The sequence below is a fragment of the Lontra canadensis genome, unplaced genomic scaffold, assembly GCF_010015895.1.
Source record: "Lontra canadensis isolate GAN:19392208 unplaced genomic scaffold, GSC_riverotter_1.0 scaffold52, whole genome shotgun sequence".
Lineage (NCBI taxonomy): Eukaryota > Metazoa > Chordata > Mammalia > Carnivora > Mustelidae > Lontra > Lontra canadensis.
The window spans coordinates 4935353-4961822 of record NW_022631046.1 but is presented as its reverse complement, the minus strand read 5'-3'; the positions used below and the strand labels follow the sequence as shown (position 1 = coordinate 4961822).

The following is a 26470-nucleotide window of genomic DNA, read 5'->3' as shown; positions in this document are numbered from 1 at the left end:
GTAAACAGTTTACCAAGATAGGACACAGAGCTTGGGGATAGAGCCTCCAGTCCAGATAGAGATGTGAGAGTCCAACTGATTGATCGAGCCATAAAGTCGCACAGGATGACCCCAAACTGCACCCCGTGGTACATACTGTAGCGACTATGACGAACTGATGGTCCGCATGCATCCCGTCCCATCCATCAGGAGGGACCATCAGAAGACTGTTTGAGAAATGCTGGTTATCTGGTAAACACTGTGACTGAAATATGAAGCAGCTAAAACTGGGTCTGTTGGATGGCAGGAAATATTAGACATATTTTAGCGGTGGCACGGCTGCTCCTTTCAGAACTGCCTGCTTCCTCCTGGGTTTGTGTGCGTGCACAGCTTATCATGATTGCTAACCACTCTTTTACGGAGTTAGAGAATCGAGTTCACATTCTCTCTGACTCATGGCATCTGTGAAAAGTATGGTTGAATTTTTATGGTATAATTTTTTTTCAAGAGGATATTAAATCATTTATTAATTACATGTGTTATCTGTAATTTTATCTGATCCCGTAATTCAGTTTATATATATTGCATAGGCTGTGCCAGCGATCGTATTAATAACCAGATAACCAAATAAAATCCTTCTGAACATGAACTCCAGGTGCCAACACATTAACTTGTCAGTTCAGCTATACCAAGGTTTCTGGAGACTGTGGCTTCTGTGCCCGAGCAAGTTGCAAATACATTTCAAATGGAACCTGGTATCCCCTTGAAGGGATGCTGACTTCACACTGTTAAGGTAGTTTACCAAGGTGGCTTCAGAGTAGACTGACTTTACACAGCACATTTTTTAAAAAGACACATTTATTCAGCACCACGATCAGACTATTACATTTAGCAATTGGCAGCGTGGGTGGGAAAAAAAAAAAAAAAAAAAAAAAAAACCTACATTAAAACCCTTTCTTGGAGTGCTTTACATCTTCCGCAGAAAAGAAGCTAAAAAACCTGTTATACAATTAATCAAGAGTTTTTTGTCCACACGTGTGAGTATTGTCTAAAACATGTCTTCTTTGTGGCAGCTTGGCTCTGCCACCACTGTGCTTGGCCAAGTTCACAAACCTGTTGTAACCTGTAGCTTCGCTGTCACTTCTCTGGCTCTCCTCTCCTGCTCAGCTTTGTTTCCTGGCAGTCGTGAAAACCTTCTGCCACTGCTGTCACTACTGCTGCTGCTGGAACCACCGTAGCCACCTTGGTTTCATGGTTTGGCAAATGTTGGCCTCCACCACCCTAGGGACCAGAGCTTTAGCCTCCAAAATATCCTCCTTTCATGGGTCCAGATTTTTTTAAGATTGATTATTGTAACTGCCAAAATCATCATAGCATCCACCACCTCCAGAGTTGCTTCTAACATTACCAAATACATTATAGCCATCCCCACTGCCACCATATCCACCACCACCTCGACTCCCAGCAAAGCCCCCTCACCACTGAAGTGTCCTCTATGACCAAAGTTGTCATTCCCACCAAAACCACCTGCACGACCACCACCAAAGTTGCCAGAACTACTTCGACCTCTTTGGCTGAATAAAACCCTGGCCACCTCTTCCTTAGACAGGGCTTTTCTTACTTCACAGTTTTGACCATTCACGGTAGGAATTTCTCAATGACAGTCTTGCATACAGAGTCATGGTCATCAAATGTTATAAAAGCAAAGCCTCTCGTCACCACTGCCTCAGTCAGTCATGACATCAGTCACTTCAGTTTTCCCATACTGTTCAAAATCATCTCTTGGGTGATATTCTTCAGTGTCTTTTTTAATGCCATCAACAAAAATCTTCTTCACAGTTAAGTGGACACCGTGTTTTTGAGAATCTTCTCTTGAGGCAGCCATCTTTGTTTCCACAGCTCTTCCATACGCTTGGGTGGCCTTGCATTCATGGCTGCCTCCTCCTCCTCCTCCACAGTGGCATACGTGACAAACCCAAAGCCTCTGGAGTGCTTGGTGTTTGGATCTCTCATGACCACACAGTCTGAGAGCATTCCCTGTTGTTCAGAATGGTTCCTCGGAGTTTCATCAGTTGTTTCAAAGCTCAGACCTTCGATGAGAGCTTCGACAGCTGTTGGGGCTCTGGGAGACTCTGACTTAAACATGATGGTGGCAGGAGGGGAGACCTTAACGATAGTAGTAGTATTTGTAAGTTATTTTTCCTAGACCATCTTTCCCTATGGTAATTGATTAAAAAGAAAAAAAAAAAAGGAAAATCTTTCATTATAAATGCAGTCATTATTTTTATTGTCTTTGGTTTCTGGGTTTCTTCCACCAGCAAAATAAGAAAGGGAAAAACACGCAAAAATCTTGGAAAGGAAAATATTGTATCTCTATCAAACAGTGCACTATTATCGTAGCATCTTGTTTTCAGCTATTTATAATGAAATATCTGTTACTGAAATTCTACTCATAAGCTCATAAGCTTCCTGGAGGCTTTATGCCCTAATTTTTAACTGTGTCTATATATATAATCTTCATCAAGGGGTTAAATATTTTAGATAAGATTCATAGATTTAAATGCTTGATGTTAGATTGGCTTCCTGTATTAATTATTAGGAAACCATTTTTATCCATGAAAATGACAAGATCAGAATTTTTTAATAGCTGTTGGATCTTTGTCTACTAAATGTCTTTTGAAAATATTATGTACATTTTTCAGGCACCTGCCTGAAAATGGAAACCTTGTTTTTTGTGTGTGTTTTTTTTTTAATTACATCTGAAAATGTCTTAATATTTTATTTTGGATTTGTCAGTGATTTTTATTTTAAGTGTGTATTCAGTGTATACTTCTTTAGTATCAGCATTTATTTATTATGGTTCATCCATTTATTTGTTGAACTGCACCTGCCTTTTATGGCTTATGACCTAATTTGAGAAAATAGACATATAAAGAATAGAATTAAAAAACAAACAAATTTGGAATATACAGCATAAAGAAGTATCTTTAATTCAACAAATTTCATTAATTACTTTATGTGTGCCTTACACATAGGAGTTACTCAGCAAGTTGTCAACTGTGTGAAGGAAGGTAACCTGTCGCTTCTGCCCTTCTAGAAACTTGCAAATTAGATTTTAGAGGAGTTGGGGGGAGGACATAATATGATGATACTGATGATGGTAGGTAAGTGAATAAGGAATCTACATTAAACTCTTTCAATAAATCTACATTCTCACAACAGCCTTATAATGTAGCTTAATATCATTTTCTTCATTTTATGGACAAGGGAACTAAGGGCTCTTAGAAGGTCAAGTAATTTGTCCATGGTCACATAGTTATGGCATAAAAGATACAGGGTTAAAAGTCTGTGTGACTTAATGTCCCATTCATATAGCCACCATATTATATGAGAGCATAGAAAATTATATGATGTCACAAATAGCAGAAATGTAAGGAAAAATTGATAATTGCCTTAAGAAGCCAAATGGAATTTTTGTAGAGATTTAGATGATGGGCAAGTTTCATCTATTTGGGGAAGATAAGGAAAGACTTCATTATTTAGCAAATGCAAATTAAAGTCAACTAATACAATGTACACTGTGTATATTGAATTCTCATAGAAAGCTTTCATTCTCTGTTTTTTGAATGATTTAATGAATAATAAATAGAGAGAAGGGTGGTTTTCAAACCCAGCTGTGAATATATATTACTGTTACAATCACAGTTATTAATTGTACTATAATAATCACGTTATGCTACATGATGAATAGAACAATAAATAAATACAATATTTGCTCTCCAAAAGATGTCTGTAAAGCTTGCCAGTTTTCTGAATATAGCTTTGTTAAATGATTGGAAAAATTCTTGTCTTAAAATTGCCTCTTCATAGCACTAAAACAAATACAGCAAGGAAGCTAAAGTCTTATTCAGTTGACTAAAGCATGATGTACTTTGTATGTACAATTTAAAAGAATTATCTCATGAGTTTTAACACCACAGCTCGCTTCTTTTGAATCTGGCATTTGAAAAGTTTTGAGGAACAGAAAATAGGGCCTCTAGGAAAGGCTAAGAAATGGCATTATTTATCTGAAAGAATAAACAAGCTCAGGAAATAATTTTTCAAAAATACATTCTAAATAATGTCCCTGATTCTTTGATAACTTTATGTTTCACAGAAATACTGAGGATAGTTATTTTGAGGATTTATTTGACTTTTGATTTGGTTGGCTGTCTGTGTACCAGTCTTCCTCAACTTACATGAAGTTACATCCCAGTATACTGCATTTAAGACACCTAACCTACCAAATGTCTTAGCTTGGCCTTGCCTACCTTAAATGTGCTCAGGGCATATTAGCCTACATACAGTCAGGCAGAATCATCTAACACAATGCCTATTTTGTAATGAACTGTTGAAAGTCTCATGTGAGTTATTGAATACCATACTGAGAGTGAGAAACCGAATGGTTGAAAGTATGTTGATTGTTTACCCTTGAGATTGTGTGACTGACTGGGAGCTGGGGCTCACTGCTACTGCCCAGGACAGAGAATGTCATATCCCATGCACATTGCTAGCTCAGAAAGAGATCAGAATTTAAAATTTGAAGTGTGATTTCTACTGAGGGTGTATTGCTTTTGCACCATCATAAAGTTGAAAAATTATAATTTGAAACATCAGGGTAAGTTGGGCTCTGAATGACTATTACAATGCTAACCTGGTGGTGATGTGTTTGCTTTTATTTATTTATTTATTTGATAGAAGACACAGCAAGAGAGGGAACACAAGCAGGGAAAGGAGGAAAGGTAGATGCAGAATTCCTGCTGAACAGGGAGCCCAGTGCGGGGCTCAATCCCAGGACCCTGGGATCATCTTGTGAGCCAAAGGCAGACACTTAATGACTGAGCAACCCAGGTGCCCCCAGTGTGTTTGCTTTGAAAGCACATAGACTAAAATTGAAATGATACAGAAAGTACAGAGTGTAAGGCCTTCATGTAAGGATAACATGAAATTTAGAAAATATTCCATGTTTTTTGGAATACCAGGTTTGTAGATCAGGTGGCTCAGTGTCATAAAGATGTTAGTTCTCCTGAATGAATCTATAAATTCAAGGCAATTCCAGTAAACATCCCAGTAAGATTTTTAATGAAACCTAAAAAATTGAGTTTAAGGCTCAAGTAGAAAAGCAAAGGGCCAAAAATAGCCAATTTTTGGAACAGGACAATTTTGAAGAAATATGGAGGTTGGAGTTTCATTAAGCTTAAATGTGGTGCTATTACAGGCAGAGACAGAGCCCACTTTGGGAGCACATAAACAGACCCACACAGAAATAGATGGTTGGTATATGAAAGGCCTGGCTTTGCAGACCCATGAAGACAGATTAGTCACTAAATAGACTGTTCAATAAATGTTGCTGAGACAACCAGCTAATTGGAAAAAATATATAATTATTTTCATGCTTTTAGCCACAAACAAAATCAATACCAGGGGAGTTAGAGGTTTAAATGTGAAAATACTTCAGAACCTCTAAAAGAAAACAGAATTTATTTATACACTCCTGGTAGGCAAGGATTGCTTAAACAAAATACAAAATACACAAATTACAAAGGAAGATTTGAACAATTTGACTACATTTGTAACAAAAATTTGCATGAATAAAGAAAATCCCATAAAACGGAAGTGAAGACAAACCACAAAGTAGAAGATGTATTGTACCTATAAACAACAAAATACTCGTATCCAGAATATATACAGAACTCTTAAATTTAAATTAGAAAAAAGAGAGGCAGACCTATTAAAAAGTGGACAAAGGATTTGAAAGGCAATTTACAGAAGAATAATATACAGATAAAATATGCTCAAGTTAGCAGTAATCATGGAAATGCACAATGAAATATTACTGATTTTGTAGAAAAAGGGGAGATTGCCTTCTGCTCATACAAAAGTAAGTTTAGACAATGTCTGAACAATATTTTGGACAATATCTAATAAAACTTTGACTTAACTTTCCCATTCTAGAGAAACTCTCACACCCATATGCAGGAGACATTTATAACACTGCTCATTGTAGCATTTAATTCAAGTTAACAATAGAATATCTAAACTGTAGAATAGTTTTCAATGGAATACTATTTGTCAGTGAAAATAAGTGAGCTAGACTTACCTGCATCCCCAAAGACAAATCTAAAAACGGTTAACAAAAAGTTCTGCAAGGATACACTACAAGACCATTTTATGAGCAGTTCTAATACATGCAAAAACAATACTGTTGTTCAGGGATATCTAGAGAGTGATAAAAGTACAGGGACGTGAACTGGGATGATAGATACCACATTCAAGATGATGCTGTTCTTTACAAGGGAAAGGGAAGAAGATAGACCCAAAAATGGCACACTTTATTTCTTAAGATAGGGGAGAGGACTGCTTTATTATTCCTTATACCTTTTAATTGAAAGTTTTAAAGCAGAGTTGGAACTTAAAGAAAAACCAGCTATTAGATAAAAAGAGAGAAATCACTGATTCATTCAAAGATGTTAGAACTACAGTGAGTTTGCATTTCTTATTCAGTCACGTATTAATTTCCCTTGACTGCTGTTGTGCACACAGAGAAAGGGGCAGCTTTCTGAAAGGTGAACAGATGGCTCTTTAGAGACACGTGGGTGAAACTAAACCAAATATGGCTTTCCACGTCAAACTCCCATTTTTTCCAAGATATAATACTTGCTTGAATATAAAACATCTTCAAGAAATACATCATTGTGTAATATAAGCTATTACTTGCCTCAAAATTTAGATATACGCATGCATGCACCTTTTTTTGAACAATGAGTGAAGCACCATGGTTTGGTTTTGCCTGATCGCGTAAGAAATGAAACAGAAGGAAATTTTTGTACAGATTTTATTTGTCATACTTGTATTCTGCACGTTCATGTCTTCAAAATTAATAAGCTTCTCTAGAGATGAGAATAAAGATAAAAGTTGATTTGTTGTGGCAGCTGCCGTTTTCAAGGGGACTGAATTAAGCATTCAGATGTTATAGTTGATAGCTGCATAAGAGTGTGTTTTTCAAGTCTTCTGACAAAAACGGAATTTCCAATTTGGTTTGAAGAAGAAAAATCAAAGCCCTCTGTAAAACCTTATCCCTAAAGCCTGAAGGCTCTTTCTTTGAGAAAAAGATGTATGATTTCTCCCAAGGGACAAACAGAAGTCTTTTTCAGCTCAGCCAGGGTAGTGTGAGAGACACAAATTTCACATGACATTCTCTGATTTTATCCCAGAGATATTTTTAAATCAGTAAGACTTGAGCAGGTGGGTATGTTTTTACAAGGATACACAGTATGTTGTACATATATACGAAATAGAAGACTTGCGGTTTTCTTCAGGATTTTCTTCCTAATGATTTTAGAAATTGGGACTGACTCTTTTGGTGTGGTCCTCTGACAATCCCACATGGGTGAGTGTATAGCTCCTTTTTCTGTTTTTCCTGATTGGTTCATCCATTCCTTGGTTAACACAGGATTCTGACCTCAAGGAGAGAACTAAATATAGAGCAGCAGTGAGTCACTTCGGAAAGACAGCCATACTGTCTCTCTGTCAGGATTCTCAGATGAACTCAGTGACTGTCTGAATCCTTTGTGCTGATGGTAAACTCAGTGTAAAGCCTGCTAGTTTTTGCCACCACTTCCTCCAGTCCTCGAATTTTGGTATTTCATCAACCCCAGAAGGGTCTCCAATCCTGGTGCGTTTTCACTGCCCACCTCCTCTGTCTGTGTCCCTCTCTTCTACTTTAGGTTCTGTAGTCCATCATGATAGCCATGCCCTTATCCCTTCCTACCACTGTTGTACCCACCTGAAAAATTTGAACCTGGTTAAATCTATTCCTTTGCCTACTGTACACCAACACCCAAGCAACTGATTTTGAGTAGACAGCCATGCTGACTGATTGCACCTTAAATTTATACAAAGTTCCAGGGCACTTAGTGCTGCCTAGCCAATCCATTAGCTGAGTAGTTATCACCTCACTGTCCTATGACATCAGTGCTCTCTTTCTACCAGAACTTTTCCATTAGCACACATTTATAATGTATCTGCCATCTTTAAAAAGGAAAACTTCATTTGACCCCTCATCCCTGTCCAGCTCCAGTCTCATCACTCTGCTCACCTTTAAAGCAGAGCTCCCCAGAAGAGTTGCCTACATTCGATCTTCATTTCTTCATTTTCCACTCTTCTGAATTCCCAATTAAACTTTTGTCCCCACCATTCCATTCATGTCAAGGTCCCAGTGCTTTGTTAAAATCAGTGTTTCTACAGCACTTGCTCCTGGTGATCACCCTCTCCTCCTTGAAACTGTTCTGTCCCTTGGCTTTCTGGGCCACTACCTTTCCCACCTCATGGGCCCCTCGTCACCTTTCCTGCTCCTTCTCTTCCTGCCTTTTGAAGTCTTTGCAGCTCTTTCCTTGTTTGACTCCCCCTGAGTGATCATAGACCCATGGCTGTAATATTTACATGCTGAGGATCCCAACTTCAAGGCAACAGAAGTTCTTATATTTGGGACTTTTCCAGACCTTGCTCTGTGTGTCTCTTCATCTGGCTGTTCATTTGTATCCTTTACAAAAACTGGTGGATAGATAGATAGATAGATAGATTGATTCAGATAACTCTCCACAACTTCTCCACAGAAATCTAGAATTATATACTTCCAGTGACAGTCATGACTTTTCCCTTTGGAAGTCTAACAGGTATCTCAAACTTAACATGCTTAAAATTTATTTTCCACCTTTCCTGTTTAAAAAAATACATCTTTGAGGGGTGCCTGGGTGGCTCAGTAGGTAAGCGTCTGCCTTCGGCTCAGGTCATGATCCCAGGGTCCTGGGATCGAGCTCCACATCAGGCTCCCTGCTCAGTGGGGAGTCTGCTTCTACCTTTCCTGCTCTCTCTGCTTGTGTTCCCTCTCTCTCTCTGTCAAATAAATAAATAAAATCTTTTTAAAAAAATACCTCATCAATGAAGCTGTATCATAATATCATGTTACCCTGCTTTATTTTTCCTTCATAACCCTTGTCATTACCTGACATTATATCACATATCTGTGTATTTATTTTCCTGTTTCACTCACTTGAGTTTAACCCTGTGACCACAGGATCTCTCTTGTTTATTCATTCCTTATAGTAGGCAGCGATGTCCCCACTCCCAGAATATGTGAACGTGTTTTTTTACACGGCAAAAGGGATTTTGCAAATGTGATAAAGTTAAGGATCTTGTGTTGGGGAAATTATTCCGGATTATTGGGATGAGCACAATAAATCACTAGGGTCCCTGTATGGGAAGGAGGGAGGTACAGGAATTAGAGGAGTATGACAATGGAAGCAGAGATTAAAATGATGGGGTCATGAGCCAGGGATCGCAGGGGCCTCTAGACGCCGGAAAAGGTAGGAACACAGCACTGCTGGCTTGTCGGTTTTAGCTGTGTAAATCCTATCTTGGACTTCTGACCTCCTGAGCTTTAAGTTCATATACTTGTGTTGTTTTAAGCAACAAATTCGTAATTTGTTGTAGCAGCAGTAGGAAACTAACACAGTTTTGTATCTCTGCTGTTTAGAAATTTTTTGGCGTGTAGGTGCTAAATAAAATGTCATTTGAATGGGTTTTATGTCTTCATTGTTTTATTTTATTTTTTTAAAGATTTTATTTATTTATTTGACAGAGATCACAAGTAGGCAAAGAGGCAGGCAGAGAGAGAGGAGGAAGCAGGCTCCCTGCTGACCAGAGAGCCCAATGTGGGGCTCGATCCCAGGACCCTGCGATCATGACCTGAGCCGAAGGCAGAGGCTTTAACCCACTGAGCCACCCAGGCGCCCCTGTCTTCATTGTTTTAGATCCCATATAGAGATTATTAAGTTCTGAATTCATACTCTAAATGTTATTGAAAATAAGTGACCCATTCTTTATTTGGAAAATAATATTTACCTTTATTTTTATCCAGGCAAAAGATACTCTTTGTTATCCTAGTCTATTTCAAGGAGGCATTTCATGTGTGTGTGTAGTCATTTAAAAATCTCAGAATATCCAGAATGGAAAGGGCTTTGAAGGGCATTCGTTTGAATTTCCTGACCTGATGTTTGTATACTTTTCAGAATATCACCAACAAATGACCATCCCATCTCTATTTTAGAATTTTCAATGATAGGAAACTCACTAGCTGGAGGGGTCAAAACCACCCTTAGAAAGGCTTTTCTGACTTTTGTCTGTTTTGTTTTCTACTCACAGAATTAAACCAAGACTAAAAATAGTAGTTCTAAGCCCAAACTTATTAAAGATATATCTTTATGGATATAAAGATATATCCATTTATTAAAGATATATCTGAAGTGCAAGTCATTGATTACTTTTACATGTGAAATGCCTACTTTGCAGAGTCTTTATGCCAGGCCATCAGAAACCATCAGATACGCTGTAGGGGGAATGGTGAGGAAAAATCAAGAAGTGATCTGCAGATTTGCGGTTACGTGCTAAATGCTTCCACTGCTCCCTCACAGGAGGCACTTCAGACAGAATGGGATTGGCTTAACTTTGGGTTTTTACTTGTCTCTCAAACTATCGAATTATTAATAATACTATTTTGTTGGTGGCTCACCTGATACGGGACAGTGAATTAGAACCCATTAGAACCCATTCAGCTCAATAACTGGGGAGCCCTGCCAGTGTCTCATGGACTGTGCCAGAACCCTGAGGAAAAATGATGGGAAAGTGGTGGCTCCTGCCCTCAAGAGACTCTCTCACAAACTAATTGGGAATGTAGATCTGTAAACACAAATGTAACAGGAAATGACAGCGAGATGGTGAGGGAAGAGGCCCCAATGATTATGTCTGGCTGGCTCGCCCAGACGGGGAGTGGGCGAGGGCCGGGAGGAGGGAAGAAGAGGAGAGCAGGGAGGAGCAAAATGATGCCTGAACTTCTGTGTGTGGAAGGAGCAGCACAGTATCGCGAATGTTCCGTTGTTAATTATGTAAATAGTAATAGTTTAAATGTGGACCTTGATTACATCGTTGAATGGTTAATTTCCTGATGAAAATTTGCTTGCAAATGCCACAGTTTTCACTTTCTATTAATGTACTTAAAAAAATTCATTCTCAGGGCTCCTGGATCACTCAGTCCGTTGTGCGTCTGCCTTTGCTCGGGTTGTGATCTTGGGGTCCTAGGATCAAGCCCCATGTCAGGCTCACCACTCAGCAGGGAGTCTACTTCTCCCTCTCCCTGTGCCCCTGCTCATGTGCTCACTCGCTGTCTCTCTGGCAAATGAATAGGTAAAATCATTTAAAAAATATATCTAAAATATTCATTCTCTAATGTAAGTGACAAATGAAAAATTACGCATTAATTTTTCCATGGCGTCTAAACAATCTTTTAAGAGTCCGTTTTCCAGGGGCACCTGGGTGGCTCAGTCAGTTAAGTGTCTGCCTTCGGTTCAGGTCATGATCCCACAGTCTTGGGATCGAGCCCCATGTCAGGCTCCCTGCTCAATGGGGAGCCTGCTTCTCCCTCTGCCACCACCCCTGCTGTGTTCTCTTTCTGTCAAATAAATAAATAAAATCTTCAAAAAAAAAATTTTTTTTAAAGAGTCTCTTGTCCCCAGAATGTCAGTTTTGTGTCTAGCTCTCAGGACTATCAAATTGTTGGCAGTCGTCAACTCTGTATCTCTTACTTTGTTTTGTATGCTTAAAGGGAGAGTTTTCTCAGCCACTCAGATTTATTCTGCTCTTGGCGCATTTTCTGCATATTCTGCATTTCCCATCTTTCACATGGCCACCATGGGCCCATCCAAGGGAAACTTAGGGGTGGTGATTTCTCTGCCATCCTTCTGGATCAAGTGGTCTCTCAGAGAACTGTTAAGCTCCACAAGGGGAGGTACCACATCTCTCTTGCTGTTTCCTGTAGCTTTAATTAAAGCCCAGCATAGGAGGCCTCTGTTTGCAGAATCAATCAAGGAATGAGTTATTCTTACCTCACTATACTTCAAGCGTTGGCAATAAAAGTAGGAGCTAAGGGAACAGAGTGTGGTTTCTTCCTTTCATGGAGCACCAGAGGGTCGCTCTTTTTGACAGACTTCCAGTCACAGGTGTGCTCCTGTTTCTTTTCCACTGTGCCCGCCAGTGATGCCCCCGGCCCCTCGGGGGTTCTAGGCCTCGCTCTGTCTTAATTCTCTCCCCACAACAGAATTCTCAAGAGCAGGCCTTGCACCATACTCCCGTTGACCCTCAGTCAGTGCTCGCTGTGATGTCGGCGCTCAGTGGGCATTTACCCAGGAAAGGAGTAGAAGCCACTTGGAGAGGGCCAGGGTGCACTGGGAGCAGCGGGGACGGCAGCCTCATCTGCTGGACTTCTGATAGCCCAGAATCTTCAACCTATTTTTTCCCTTCTCGACTGCTTAAAAAATTTCATGAATGAGTGCTTTGAAACTTCCCTAAGCCATGCATACTTCCCTTTTCCTGTACAAGCAGGATGCAAAGTCAGAGTTGATGAGTGGGAAAGAATCTGCTCATTTCGAGGTTCCAATACCTCTGAGAGACAGAAAGAGAGATGCGTCAGTTGGCTAACGTTGTGGGATGTGGGATGGAGACCTCGTACTTTCCCCATCTCCCTGACCGTCCCCTTGGCTGTTTTTCATTCACCTCCACATGTCATATGATAGTAATTTATTTGTTGCTGGTCCCAAACAAGAAGACCATTATTAAGGCTGTATTGAGATCTTTTATGGCTTAGACTGAGGGACTTAAATCTTTCCTTTGTCTAGTTCCTATTACCCTTTTTTCACTAACCACCCTGACTGTAAAACCCCAGAGTTCAAAGATGGTTGCTTAACTAGCCTGAGGCCTTTTCCCATGGGTGGCCGGAACAGTTGCTGCAATACCCCTAGTGATACTTGCATGTACACATGGAGGTGTGTCATGCCCCGTGTAAAAGACTATCTTGGTTATATGGAACATTTGGTTTCTGTCAGTGAGAACAGCAATAAAATCTGTATATAGGTGGTTAACATATTACTCAAAAATATTCAAGTTCCTGCTCAGTCCAGGGTGTACAGTGGTAAGGGTTCTCACTGCTTAGGGGGGTGCCTAACACAGAGCGAGGCCCTGGGACCATGTGCTGAGGGAACAGAGAGACCCTGAGCAGACACACTTAGCTAGGTAGGAGTATGAAGGCGTGTTTTATACATCCTTTTAAAAGAAACTTGAGGGCATCTGGGTGGTTCAGTTGGTTTGGCTCAGGTCATGATCCTGGAGTCCCAGAATCGAGTCCCACTTTGGGCTGAGCGGGGAGTCTACTTCTCCCTCTGACCCTCCCCCCCACCATGCTCTCTCTCTCTCTCTCTTTCTCTCTCTTTCAAATAAATAAATAAAATATTTAAAAATAAAATAAAATAAAATAAATTTGAATTGCAGATGATGGATTTTAGGTTTGTTTTTATTATTTTCAACAAATGGCAAATTTATGATAGGGGGAAACTTGAAAGTTTTCATCTTCCTAAAAACTGGCTGGGAACCTCATGGAGAAAGCGGCTTTGATCCCAAAGTTACAGCACCTAGAATATTTCAGCATCTCTGAGATGTATGATTGGTTATGGTTCATACATCTTTCCTATGTGTATATCCTAGGGCAGGCTATTCAATCTCTCTGTATCTGTTCCCTCGTTTGTAAAATGGGAATACTAGTAGAACCTACCTTATGGGATTATTGTGAGGATTAAATCAATTAATAGAGGTAAGGTACTTGAAACAGTGCCAAATACATAGTAAGTTCTGTATGCTAATGGTCATCACAATCATCATCATCATCATTAGACGTATACTTCCATGTTTGAGGGAACCTCACTCAGGAACTCTCATATGATAGCCAAAAATGTGAAACTGATTAAAATCTTTTAAAAAAACCCTCTGTAATGTGTATATTTATATTTTTGCTTGTTTTCATCATAGTTTTAATAAGATAAAATTCACATACTATAAAGTTCACCCTTTTAAAGTATATGATTCAATGGTTTTTGGTATATTCACAAAGTTGTGTAACCATTACCACTATCTAACTTATAAATATTTCACTATTCCAAAAAGAAATTTAGAACTAAATCCCTTTCTCCCTTCCCCCTCCCTCCCTCCCTCCCTTACCTCCCTCCTTCCTTCCTTACTTCCTTCCTTTACTCCTTCCTCCCTTCCTTCCTCTCTCTCTACCTCTGCTCTCCTCTTTCTTTTCTTTCTGTCTCTGCACCCAACATGAGGCTTAAACTCACGACCCTGAGATCAAGAGTTGCATGTTCCACCAACTGAACCAGCCAGGTGCCCCAGAATTTTAGAACATTTTCATCACCATCATAGTATTACCAGTCTCTCCCATTAGCTCTCTCCTCCTAGCTCCTGGCAACCACTAATCATAGTCTGTCTTCATATATTTATCTATTATGACCATTTCATGAACATGGAATCATACAATGTGTGATCTTATATATAGCTTCTTTAACTTAGTCTAAAGCTTTCAAGGCTTATCCACATGGTAGCATGTATTAGTACTCCATCCCTTTTGTGAGTAAATAATACTCATATAGATTTACCACATTTTGTTAAAACTTTCATTACTACGGCATTTGGATGCATATGGAATGTTTTCATTTTCTTGGCTATCATGAATAATCTTTCCATGACACTCATGTACAAGTTTCATGTGGATGTATATTTTCATTTTTCTTTGGTATATACCAAGGAGTTTAATTGCTAGGTCTTTTGGTAATTCTATGTTTAACTGTTTTCCAAAGTGTTTACACCATTATACAATCTCACTAGCAAATATATGAGGGTTCCAATTTCTTTATATCTTTACCAACATTTGTTATATTCTTTCTTTTTTGTTTCAATCATCCCAGTGGGTATGAAGTGAGATCTCATTATGGCTTTGATTTGCATTTCCCTGATGACTAATAATGTTGAGCATGTTTTCGATGAGCTTATTGGTCATTTGTGTATCTTTGGAGAAACATCCATTCAGACCCTTTAACCATTTTTGAATTATTTTTCTTTTTATATTTGAGTTGTAGGAGGTGTATGTTCTTTGTATGTTCTTCAAAAAATCTCTTATCAAATATATGAATTGCAGATTTTTTTCTCCCATTCTACGGGTAATTTTTTTTCAGTTTCTTGATGGTATCTTTTGAAGTACAAAAGTTTTTAATTTTCATAAAGTCCAATTTATTTATTCATTTAGTTAGTCATTTGTACTTTTGGTGTTGTATCTAAGAATCCTGTGTCTAATCCAAGGCCAGGAGAATTTACCTGTATGTTTTCTAAGAGTTTTATAGTTTTCGTTCTTATTTTTAAGTCTATGATCCATATTGAGGTAATGGTGTGAGGTAGGATCCAAATCCATACTTTTGAATTTAGACATCTAGTTTTTCCAATACCATTTGTGGAAAACACTATTCTTTCCCCATTAAATTGTCTTGGCAGTCTTGTCAAAAATCAATTGATCATAAGTGAAAGGGCTTATTTCTGGATTCTCAGTTCTGTCCCATGGATCTATATACCCATTGCCATACTGTCTCGACTACTATAGTTTTGTACTAAATTTTGAAACTGGGAAGTGTAAGTCCTCTAAGTCTATTCTTCAGTATTGTTTTGGCTATTCTGGGTTCCTTGCATTCCCTTATGGATTTTAAGATAAGTTTGTCAACTTCTGCAAATATGGCAGCTAGGATTTTGATAGGAATATTATTGAATCTGTACATATCAATTTGGGGAATATTGCCATCTTAACAGTGTTAACTGTTCTGGTCCACAAACATGGATTTGGATGCCTCTCCATTTATTTAGATCTTTAATTTCTTTTAGTGATGTTTGCAGTTTTCAATGAACAAGCCTTGTGCTTTTGTTAAATTTATCCTAAGTATTTCATTCTTTCTGGAGCTGTTGTAAATAGAGTTGTTTTTTAAATTTTATCTTCAGATTGCTCATGACCATATGTTTGGAGGGCTTTTTGGCTTTTTATTGTGATAAAATATACTCAAAGTTTACCGTTTTAATCACTTTTAAGTGTACAGTTTGCAGACAGTAAGTATTCACAGTGTTGTGTAATCATCGCCACTATCTACTTTGAGAACTTTTTCACCATTGCAAATAGAAGCCCTGTACCCATCAAACAGTAACTCCACCTTCCCCCTCCTTCTAGCCCATCGTGGCCTCTACTGTTTCTGTGTCTGTGAATTTGCCTGTTCTGCATACCTCATATTAGTAGGCTTGTGCACTATTTTCCTTTGTGTCTGACTTATTTCCCTTACCATAATATTTTCAGGGTTCATCATGCTGTAGCATGTATCAGCATTCCAGTCATTTTTGAGGCTGAACAATCTCTGTTGTATGTCCATACCACATTTTGTATCTACACTTACCTGCTGATGCATATTTGTGTTGTTTCCACCTTTTGGCTTTTGTGAGTAAAGCTGCTGTGAACAGTGGTGTATAAGTGTCTGTTCAAGTGTCTGCTTTCAGTTCTTTTGGATACATACCTAGGATTGGAATTGCTATGTCATATGGTAATTCTGGTTTAACTTTTTGTGGAACAGCCAAACTGTTTCCTACAGCAGCCACACTGTTTGCTGCTCCCTGAGCAATGCCGGAGGGTTCCAGTTCCTCCACATCCTCACCCTCACTTGTCGTTTTCCATTTTTAAAAAAATAATGGTCATCTTGATGTGGTATTTGTTTTTAATTAAGAACTAGACTGCATTGGGGTGCCTGGGTGGCTCAGTGGGTTAAGCCTCTGTTTCAGCTCAGGTCATGACCTCAGGGTACTGGGATTGATCCCATCAGGCTCTCTGCTCAGCAGGGAGCCTGATTCCCTCTCTCTCTCTGCCTGCTGCTCTGCCTACTTGTGGTCTCTCTCTGTCTCTCCATGTCAAATGAATGAAATCTTTAAAAAAAAAAAAAAAAGATTTAGACTGCGTCTAAACTATCCTTTTAGTGGTAAAACACCTCATCCAGCTCTAGCTGACGGGTACATACAAAGTGCATTTCATGTAAAAAGTCAAGGAAAATTGGAATTTTATCTCTTCATTGTTAGCTTTATTTTCTCTCTGTAATTGTAATTTTTATAATACTGTAGTTGATAAATGTAAGCTGGGTATTTAGAAGGAAGATTATTAAATAATATTTATCTATCATGTTGAGGTTTGGAAAATATAACTCTTCCTATCTTTTCTGTGATGTCAAAGACAACAGATACCACCACTGTTAGAACCTTAGCAGACAAGAGCGAAGAGATCTGCGGATATTTCTTGAACCCTTCTTTATTGTCATCGGAATGTTCCCCAACGTCCTTGAAAAAGAAAACAGAAGACATGAGTGACCTCCCTTCTGAGAGCCAAAGAAGCATACCACTCGCTCTGACTGATGCTTTAGAGCATATTATGGAACAACTCAATGTTTTGACCCAGGTAGGCCAGTGTGCTTTGTCCTGAGGGGTAGCTTATACAAAACAGCCCAGGTTACAGCACCCTGCAGAACTAGCAGAGCCAGGGGGAAAGTTCTTAGAAAGGTAAGCTCTGGGTGGCAATCAATACAGCAAGGCACGCTCTGCTGAGCTGCTCTGGTAAGATCTTGTGGAGGTAAGATCAGGGTCCGTGTGTGCATATGCATGTATGCATTTACACACACACATGCACACGTGTGTGCGCACACAGCTGCCCTTGTGCTCTCTCCACCATCTGGAGGCTGGAAGGAACAGTGGAGACTGGGAAGAACAGCAGTGGTACTCCTTGCTATAAATGTAACATGATTCCGCTCGGTAAGATTTTACCTGAAGATTTTTAATGTATTGTGCTCATATTAGTGCATTATCAAAGAAATATCCAGGGCCATAAGAAAAACGATTAACAATTTCTGGTTAGAATGAAATTTTGGCAATGCTTATAGTTCTTCACCTGAAGATATTCTTATTATCCAAGATATAACTTTCCTCATTCCAGAGCTTATTATGTTGATGCTGTGTTCTTCTGGAGGTGATGGTTTTTGCATACCTGTTTTAGAATATTACCTTGTCCTTTGATGCCTTTTTACCTTTGCAAAGAAGGTATACTGTGGATCTTTATGTATCAAAGGTCTTCGAAGCAACTCTTGGTCAGAAGATACAGGTGTCATGTAAGGGAAGGGGGTGTTGAAATGGTTACCTCAACGGTTTCCCCTCCAGCTCTGCTGATTCAGTGTTTCCTTTGAAGATGTCTTATTGTTCCTGTATCTCTAGAATGAGGTTGCCCGTATCTGTCAGAGCAGACCTTGGCTACAGGTTATACAGAAAGAGAGGCTATCATGTGAGCTAGAGAGATGTCAGTTCCTTTTCCAGAATACATATTTCAAGTTCAAACAGCTCTTGCATAGAAATCCTCTCATTCTGTTCTCAACACTGGCTGTGCATGACCATCACTGGGGCGGTTGTAGAGCTACAGATCAGGATGGCCAGTTCTCTTCTCCTGACAGCGCATTGCCATTGGTCTGGGGCAAGTCCCTGACATTTGTCCTTTTAGGTACCCCATGTGATTCTGTTTTACAGCCAGGGTTTAGAGGCGGTCATTAAATGAATACTAAAAACCTGTAGATGACATCTCAGGGCCTTTAGGAGCAAGGGCCATGTATGTGGATTTGGGGTCCTGACAGATTGTGGGGAAGGGCCACGTGAACACTTGGAGTCATCACAAGATTTGTTCGGTGAAAATCATATTAAAATCACTTTCACTTTGCAGTATTGAATTGGAGGTGACCTTCTCTGTATTTATCAGACATTTCTTCCCTATAAAGACATCTTCCCTTTCGGCCTCATGCCAGATTTCGTTTTGGTTGGCTTATTTCCCATATTGCCATGACTTCCTCACCTGTCATATTCAACGTCAGGTCCTTTTTAGAGCCTCTCACAAGTGAATCTTTCCATCCTCTTTTTACCTGATTCGGGGTTGAATGAATCATTTAAGATTTATTGAATGTCTCCATGATTTTTAATTTTGAAAGGCTGGCTTTCTTTTATAATTAAAGAGGTTAAAGCAAGCACAACAAACTTGCAAAATAGAAACAGTGAATTTCAGTGAATTTATTTATTCTGAAATAAAACAAACATGTTCTGATTCACTTTAATTATAGATGACTGAGCATCTCCTAACTCACTCACGGTGTTTATAACTTATCTACACTAAACTATAATCAGAAATCAAGTAAAAGAAAATTACGTTTTATGAGATAGATACATGGAATTAGCCAGTGTTAAAGATGTCGCTTTAGCATGTGGGATTGTGATAATGTATGCAAAGTATATGGCAAAATGCTTGCCCCCTATAGGTACTCAAGAAAGGATAGAAAATATTATTAGCATCATTTTTTTAACTCTTTTTTTAAGATTTTATTTATTTATTTCACAGACAGAGATCACAAGTGGGCAGAGAGGCAGGCAGAGAGAGAGAGAGAGAGAGGGGAAGCAGGCTCCCTGCCAAGCAGAGAACCCAATGCAGAACTCGATCCCAGGACCCTGAGATCATGACCTGAGCCGAAGGCAGAGGGTTAACCCACTGAGCCACCCAGGCGCCCTAATAGCATCATTTTTAATTAGCCATAGTCTATAGTAGGAAATATGAAAGCAATAGCTATTAAGTAATGATATCTTAAAAATTATTTACCTTCAGAGGACAATAGGGAATCAGTTCATTTTCTTGACACTTGCTGACTAAAATAATCAAGTATTTATTGCCTTTCCTATATGAACTCTACCACTGGATAACCAAGTAGTAGATGAGGAAAGCATCTCTTATTTATAAATTATCCCAGCTAATACTTTTCTAAATGATGGAATTAGAATATCATCATTTACAGTCCATAAGAATGAATAGTTGTCGGCATTGAGCAGGTCCAACATTATGAGAAAAGAAATGATCAAACCTTATTACATGCATTCTGATGAAATAGATGTCTACCGAGAGCTTTAACTTGCGGTCTTGTTGGATCCATAGTCTTACAGATCTAATCTGAGTCTAATCAAGCCTTTAATCCAGCTGCCAGTTTGTAGAAAATACAGAGAACAGAACAGACTGACCTGCGCCCTTAGTGCGCGGACCTGAAAATACAGCCGGCTGGAAGCTCTGCAGACAAAAGTCTGTCCTCAGTGGCCTGAGTTTGTCAACAAAGTGTTTTACTTTATCTTCTTAAAAGATTGTATTTATTTGACAGAAAGAGAGCAGGCAGAGAGAGAGGAGGAAGCAGGCTCCCTGCTGAGCAGAGAGCCCGATGCAGGGCTCGATCCCAGGACCCCGAGATCATGACCAGAGCCAAAGGCAGCGGCTTAACCCACTGAGCCACCCAGGTGCCCCAACAAAGTGTTTAAAAAAAAAAAAAAAAAGTGAGGGGAGAGGATGAGCAGCTGTCAAAAGGAACTTTATATGACATCTCAAGCTTTGAAAACGGGTAAGAAAATTATAGTGTCTAGGAATGTACATTTGAAAGATAAAACCATAAAGAATATAAGAAAGCAGTTACTATCATGGTAAGGATGGTGGTGGTTGTGGGGGGTGGGGCAGGGGTGGGGATTCTGAGAGGCCCATGGAAAGAACTTGGGTGGCTGGCAGAGTTCTCATTCTTTTTTTTTTTTTTCTCTCTTAAGATTTTATTTATTTATTTGTCAGAGAGAGAGCCCACAAGCAGGGAGAGCAGCAGAGAGAGAGAGAGGGAGAAGCAGGGTTCCCCGCTGAGCAGGGAACCCAATGCAGGGCTCGATCCGAGGTCCCTGGGATCATGACCCGAGCTGAAGGCAGACGCTCAACTGACTGAGCCACCCAGGCGCCCCCGAGTTCTAGTTCTTGATCTGGGTGCCAGTCATCAGGGTATTTTTCTCATGAGGATTCATTCAGAGACATGTGTTTTGTGCAGCTTCCTGAATTCACTTTATTTTATAATAAAACGTTTAAAAGAAATGTAAAAGATCAAAGATGAAGTAGTCAATATCAAATTAGATTTGTGGAATTTAAAAGTAGCCGTGTGTGTGTGTGTGTGTGTGTGTGTGTAGTCATATGCTCATTTATTAACCACAGGAGGCAAAAGAGCTAAGATTCCTCAAGCCCCATGCGCCAGACACTCGCGTAAGCATTTTATGTGCATTACTTCGCTCAGTCCTCCTAACAACCCTGGGAGGTGCTGTCATCATTTTCAAGATATGAGAACTGATGCCGGTCATTATAACAATTTAAAGGAAACTAGGGATCCAGCTGGTATAGACAGGGTCCATCATGGATTGGTTGTGACACAGTGACAGAGCTCCTGGGCTGGGCATGTGGCACTCCCCATCCCCCCATACTGCTGTGTAGCATGTGGGGCTGCTCACAGCCTACCTGGGGCCCCTTCCCTGGCATTGGTGCTTTAGGAGATCAGACAAGAATGGTCTACAGAGACCTCATCTTTTACTCTTTTCTCACCAAAGGCATCACTTCTTCATCTTTTCCTCAAATTGCTTCATAGCGCTTTTTGCCAGTGGTAGGGCCTAGAAGCAGAACAAGTTCTGGGGCTAATTTATGAGCCCCTTCCTGGCAAAGGGGTGGACATTCCAGTTGCTGAGAGTATCTCCTATGTAGAGATGACTGTCATTGTCCTCACCATCGGGTCACCAGGCATTGATTATTTTGTCATCCTTTTACAGACTGTTTCCATCTTGGAGCAGCGACTGACTTTGACAGAGGATAAGCTGAAAGACTGCCTTGAAAATCAGCAAAGGCTTTTCAATGTTATCCAACATAAAAGTTAAATAGAAAAATATGAACAGAGGCTTGATAAATGACCACATGTACCTGTGCTCAGGAAGGCAGTGCAAGATGGTTCCGGCAACTCGACCATGTACTCACTATCATGGCCTTTCTTAGAAGGGCGAGCAACAGAACAAAAGGCAGAAAAGGCATAATTAATGACCAATTTAAATACACAAATCAATGTCAAGGACTAATCAGATCATTAACATTTATGATTGCAGTAATAAAGTAATAAGTATCCAAGCGGCTCGATATTTTCCCCCATATTATTGTAAATGCCAGTTGTCATTTATAGTACAAATCCTGCCAAGAAAGTAACCAAATCTCCAAATTTCACTGTTAAATCATTTCAACTGATCACGTTCAGGCGATTGCTTAAAGCAGTGGATGTGTTCCCTTCATGAACAACACGCTTGGGGTGAAGTAATACAGTTAGCTCTCTTGAATCCTGGACGCAGGGAATGAGCTAGCAGTCTGGCTCATGGGTCTGTGAGTTCAGAAAAAACTTACTCTTCCTTAACCATGTCCCGAAATGATGATCTTATAAAATTCCCAAAGCACAGACTTTCCACAGCAAGAACACACTTACATATGTGACACAGGGCCGTGGGTTTTTAATTTATGCTGTACATGGCTTATCCTTTGCCCAACCTGAAAGAAAATGAAGAGTTAGAAATGCATGAAGCACACATCTTTGCCCTTGTGGGTGAGTGCCCGGAATGATTGGGGTTGTGCCCAGACCTGTGACCCCAAGTTACAAAGATGGCGCCAGTGGGATTTCCGTAGGCTCTGGTGCTTGAATGAGGCAACAGTGATACTTACAGATGCACACACACATGTATGTCCACATGCTTCAGAAATGCTGCTGCTCAGGGTGATTTTGGTGGCTGGGTAATAAGTACGTATAATATTCACATCATTGTCTTCCTATTTTTTTTTTTTTTTTTTTTAGTGAATTGTGATTTAAAACAAAATGAAAATGAGCCTGACATTCCAAAAAATGCTCAGGGTGATCTGGTTACAAATGAAGAATTTTGTTTTATCTTAAAAAAAAAAAAGATTAAATTGAAGAAAAATGAATTTTTGTTTGCTTTTCTGTTAACCTAAATCAAGAACAAAGGTGGGAGAGGGCAGTCTATTTATGCTGTCTGTAGGTAACATGGGGAAAATGCTATCTATGTTTTGAAAAAGAAGAAAAAGTCAAGTCCTATTTGTGTAGGAGTCTATGTTGATAAATTTTTCCCAAGCAATTTCAATCATATCTATAAGGTGGTTTTTTTAAAAAATCACCCTGTTGTATGTTTTAAGTGCCTTTTTATATTATACCAAGTGTGAACTTCTAGACATTTCAAAAGTTTATAAAGACTAAGTGGCATTGTATTTTTATAACCTCATTCAAAAGACTAAGAAATGAAATGTCATACCGATTTTTGTTTACCATTTCTTAAGCTTCAAACAATAAAGACATTTTACCTTTAAAAAAGTTGTGCCTTTCTTTCTGGGTGGTTAAAACCTTGACATACTAAACTTCTTATTCAGCTAAGTCACGTTTCATCGTACATAACAGTCTCCTGGAGCATTTGTCCAGTTTTCTTGGGCCCTATCCAGTTTGTAGGATCATGGGGGTCAATCAGGGCCCATCATCTGCAGCTCTCAGAAGCTCACAGGTGTCCTAGCTGCTTGTCGGCCTAAGGCCCACACTCTAGAAACCCACGATGGAGCTATAGCCACTTCTTACAATGTGTGGTTGCCACATTTTTGCAGACTTCACAGACCTTTATAAGAGATCCAAAAACAGTGGTGGTAGAAATTAAAATGCCTTGAAACTTTTTCAAGAGGGTCATTTTATAATCCCCCCTCCCTTTTTCTAAGTGTTTGCAGATTCTCTTTGCTTTTCCTCTGATTTCCAGCCTCTCCTTCGCCCCAACCTGCATATTCAGCTGCCTCATCACCATCTCCACTTGGTTAGTAGGCGGCTCTGAATCTGTCCTAAACCAAACTCGGCTACCCCTTCCACACCACCTGCCAGCTCCTCCCCTAGGTCTCCTCCTCTGTCTCCGCGAGTGGTAACTCTCCCAACAGGCGCTCAGCTCAGGCTGACAACCTCAGATTTAGGCTTGCCTGCTTTCTCTCAGACCTCACATTCTATTCGTTCAGAAGATTTTGTCAGAATGGATGAAACACCCTGTCACTTCTCACTTCCTCCGTCACCTGCCAGGGCCCAAGCCACCGTTATCTCTTACTGATGACGACATCCACCTCCCTGCACGTCTGCCTGCTGTCCTTGCAGTAGGCCAGAGTACTCACTGAGGAGCGAGTTTACCCATATGGCCCTTCTGCTCCAAACCTTCCAGGGCTTCCCATCTCCTTCAGCAGCATAAAGGCTCAAGCCTTGGCAGTAGTAATGTGACCCCTACCCCCTCCTTGTGGAACTCCTCTCTCCCCTGCCTTGGGTCACCCTCCCTCACTGCTCTGGCCTTAGTGGCCTCTTTGCCTTCCTTTGAAGAAGCGAAATAGCTCCTGCCTGAGGGCTTTTGTACTTGCCATTCCCTCCACCTGGAACTCTCCGTCCCCAGCCCTCCTAACATTCCAGCCCTGCTCACAGGTTGCCTTTTCAAAGACATCTTTTTGTAAAAATATTTCATTCTTGGGGCTCCTGGGTGGCTCAGTCAATTAAGTGCCTGCCTTCGACTCAGGTCATGATCCCAGGGTCCTGGGATGGAGCCCCACATCAGTCTCCCTGCTCAGCATGGAGCCCGCTTGCTTCTCCCTCTCCCTCTGCTGCTCTCCCTGCTTGTGCTCTCATTCGTTCTCTCTCTCAGATAAATAAATGAAATCTTTTATAAAAAAAAAAAATTATTCTTAAGCAATCTCCACACCCCACATGGGGCTCGAACCCACAACTTCATGATCAAGAGTTACACACTCCACAGACTGTGCCAGCCAGGCACCCCTACAGGTTGCGTTTTCAGAGGTGCCTTCCATGACCACCCAGGATGAAATAATTCACTTCCATTCATTCCCTGCATGTCTCTGGTCCAACATAGATGGCAATACCATTGCAATTCTGCCCTTTCCACTGTGGCTCTACCTTCTCCAAATGCAAGGTGCTGTCATCTCTAGGTTCCCCCACCAAGCACATAGCAGATAATTGTTGAGTAAATGATAATTTTCATTTATTTGAGGGTTTTAAAAACATTTGTCAATTCACTTCCAGCTGAAAGTAGTTAAGACTAGGCTGGGTGGACTGGAAGAAGTAACATAGGTAAAAATTTAGATGCTTGGGGCAGAGTGGGCATTGCTCTGGCTTGCTATTTGTTGTATGCTCAATAGGTACATGGACAGCCTTTTTTTTTAAGACACACCCCCCCCCTTTTTTAAAAGATTTTATGTATTTGAGAAAGAGAGAAAGAACATGAGCAAGGGTAAAGAGGCGGGTATCATAAGGAGAGGGAGAAGCAGATCCCCTGCAGAGCAGGGAGCCGGACGTGGGGCTTGATCCCACGACCCTAGATCATGACCTGAGCTGAAGGCACACACTTAACCGACAGAGCCACGCAGGCGCTCACATGCAGTCTTCAAAGCCAGAAACACCTGGGTGTACATTCCGGCTTTGCTTTTCTCTAGCTGTATGACCTTTAGGAAAGGTATTCACAAAGCTTCGTTTTCCGTACCTATAAAAGGTGAAAATAATAATTATGTTTGTGAAATGATTAGCACAGTAGCTGTCAGAGAATTAAGTGCTCAGTAAATGTTAGATATTAATGGTCTTTATTAATCATCTTGTTTCCCTGGACTGTATTTTCAAGTAATATGATTTCATATGATTTCAACTGTAACTGTGGGAAGGATACAGGTATTAAGTGCTAATGAATGAAAGCATGGTATTTAATCCAGAATTCATGTTTTCCTTATTAAAAGTACAACAAATAGAATAACATGTAAAAGAACTTAGCCTTCCATACACAGAAAACCTCAGGGTTCAGGCCAAAAGCAAGTCTCTGAGCAACTTCAGAGGAATTCAGCCCGAGCATACAAATGCCATAATTATCCTAAAAAGAGGCAGGGCAGAAATGAGAAGTGGGAGAAGGGACTGGAATGTGAACCAAGTAAGTGCCAGTGAGACAAAGACTTACCGGGAATTCATACTGTCCCTGCCCTTTGACATTTGGAAAACAAGTATCATTTGCTTTCTGCCTTTTCTTTAAAGACAAAGCAATCCAGAACCTCACTTAACCTTTCATTCACATGAGGAGCAAACTTGGTCTGTTGGTCTCAAAATAAATTCTGTGCATCTAAGAGGATTGAAAGATAAGCCCTCTATCCTTGGGTAGAAATATTTGGCTGCTGAGAGAAAAATGATTCCAATATTTGGAGGTTATTGACAATCATGTTCAACTCATGAGCAAATTCAGTAATAAGTATGGATGGGTCTGTAAGAGATATTCAAGTGGAATTATATCTTCAATACATTGTATGCTTCACATTCCGCTATGGTTCATACAATGTCATTGCCTGAGCAAGTCACGAGGTTTTAGACTTCATGCACCAGAGGATTTATGAATGTACATAGAATCTAGAAACACTGTGTAATTGTCAGGTTGTCCTCCCTAAGTCCCAGCTGGGACTCTCAGTCCCAATGGCAGCTTGGGCTCACTAGGAAAATAGGCCAGTGGCTTGCCAAGAGGCAGAAGTTAATGGGGGCAG

General features: G+C 40.1%; 1 protein-coding gene across 3 annotated transcripts in view; it reads left to right on the top strand.

Moving 5' to 3' along the window:
* POC1B (POC1 centriolar protein B) overlaps window positions 1–22823 on the top strand; it is a 99489-nt gene extending 76666 nt beyond the window's left edge. For all 3 annotated transcript variants that reach the window (XM_032874192.1, XM_032874194.1, XM_032874193.1), the window contains 2 exons: window positions 17207–17428; window positions 21658–22823. In XM_032874192.1, coding sequence (XP_032730083.1) covers window positions 17207–17428; window positions 21658–21762 — 327 coding nt within the window. In that variant the 3' untranslated portion in view covers window positions 21763–22823. The remainder of the gene's footprint in view (window positions 1–17206; window positions 17429–21657) is intronic.
* Window positions 22824–26470: the final 3647 nt, after the last annotated feature.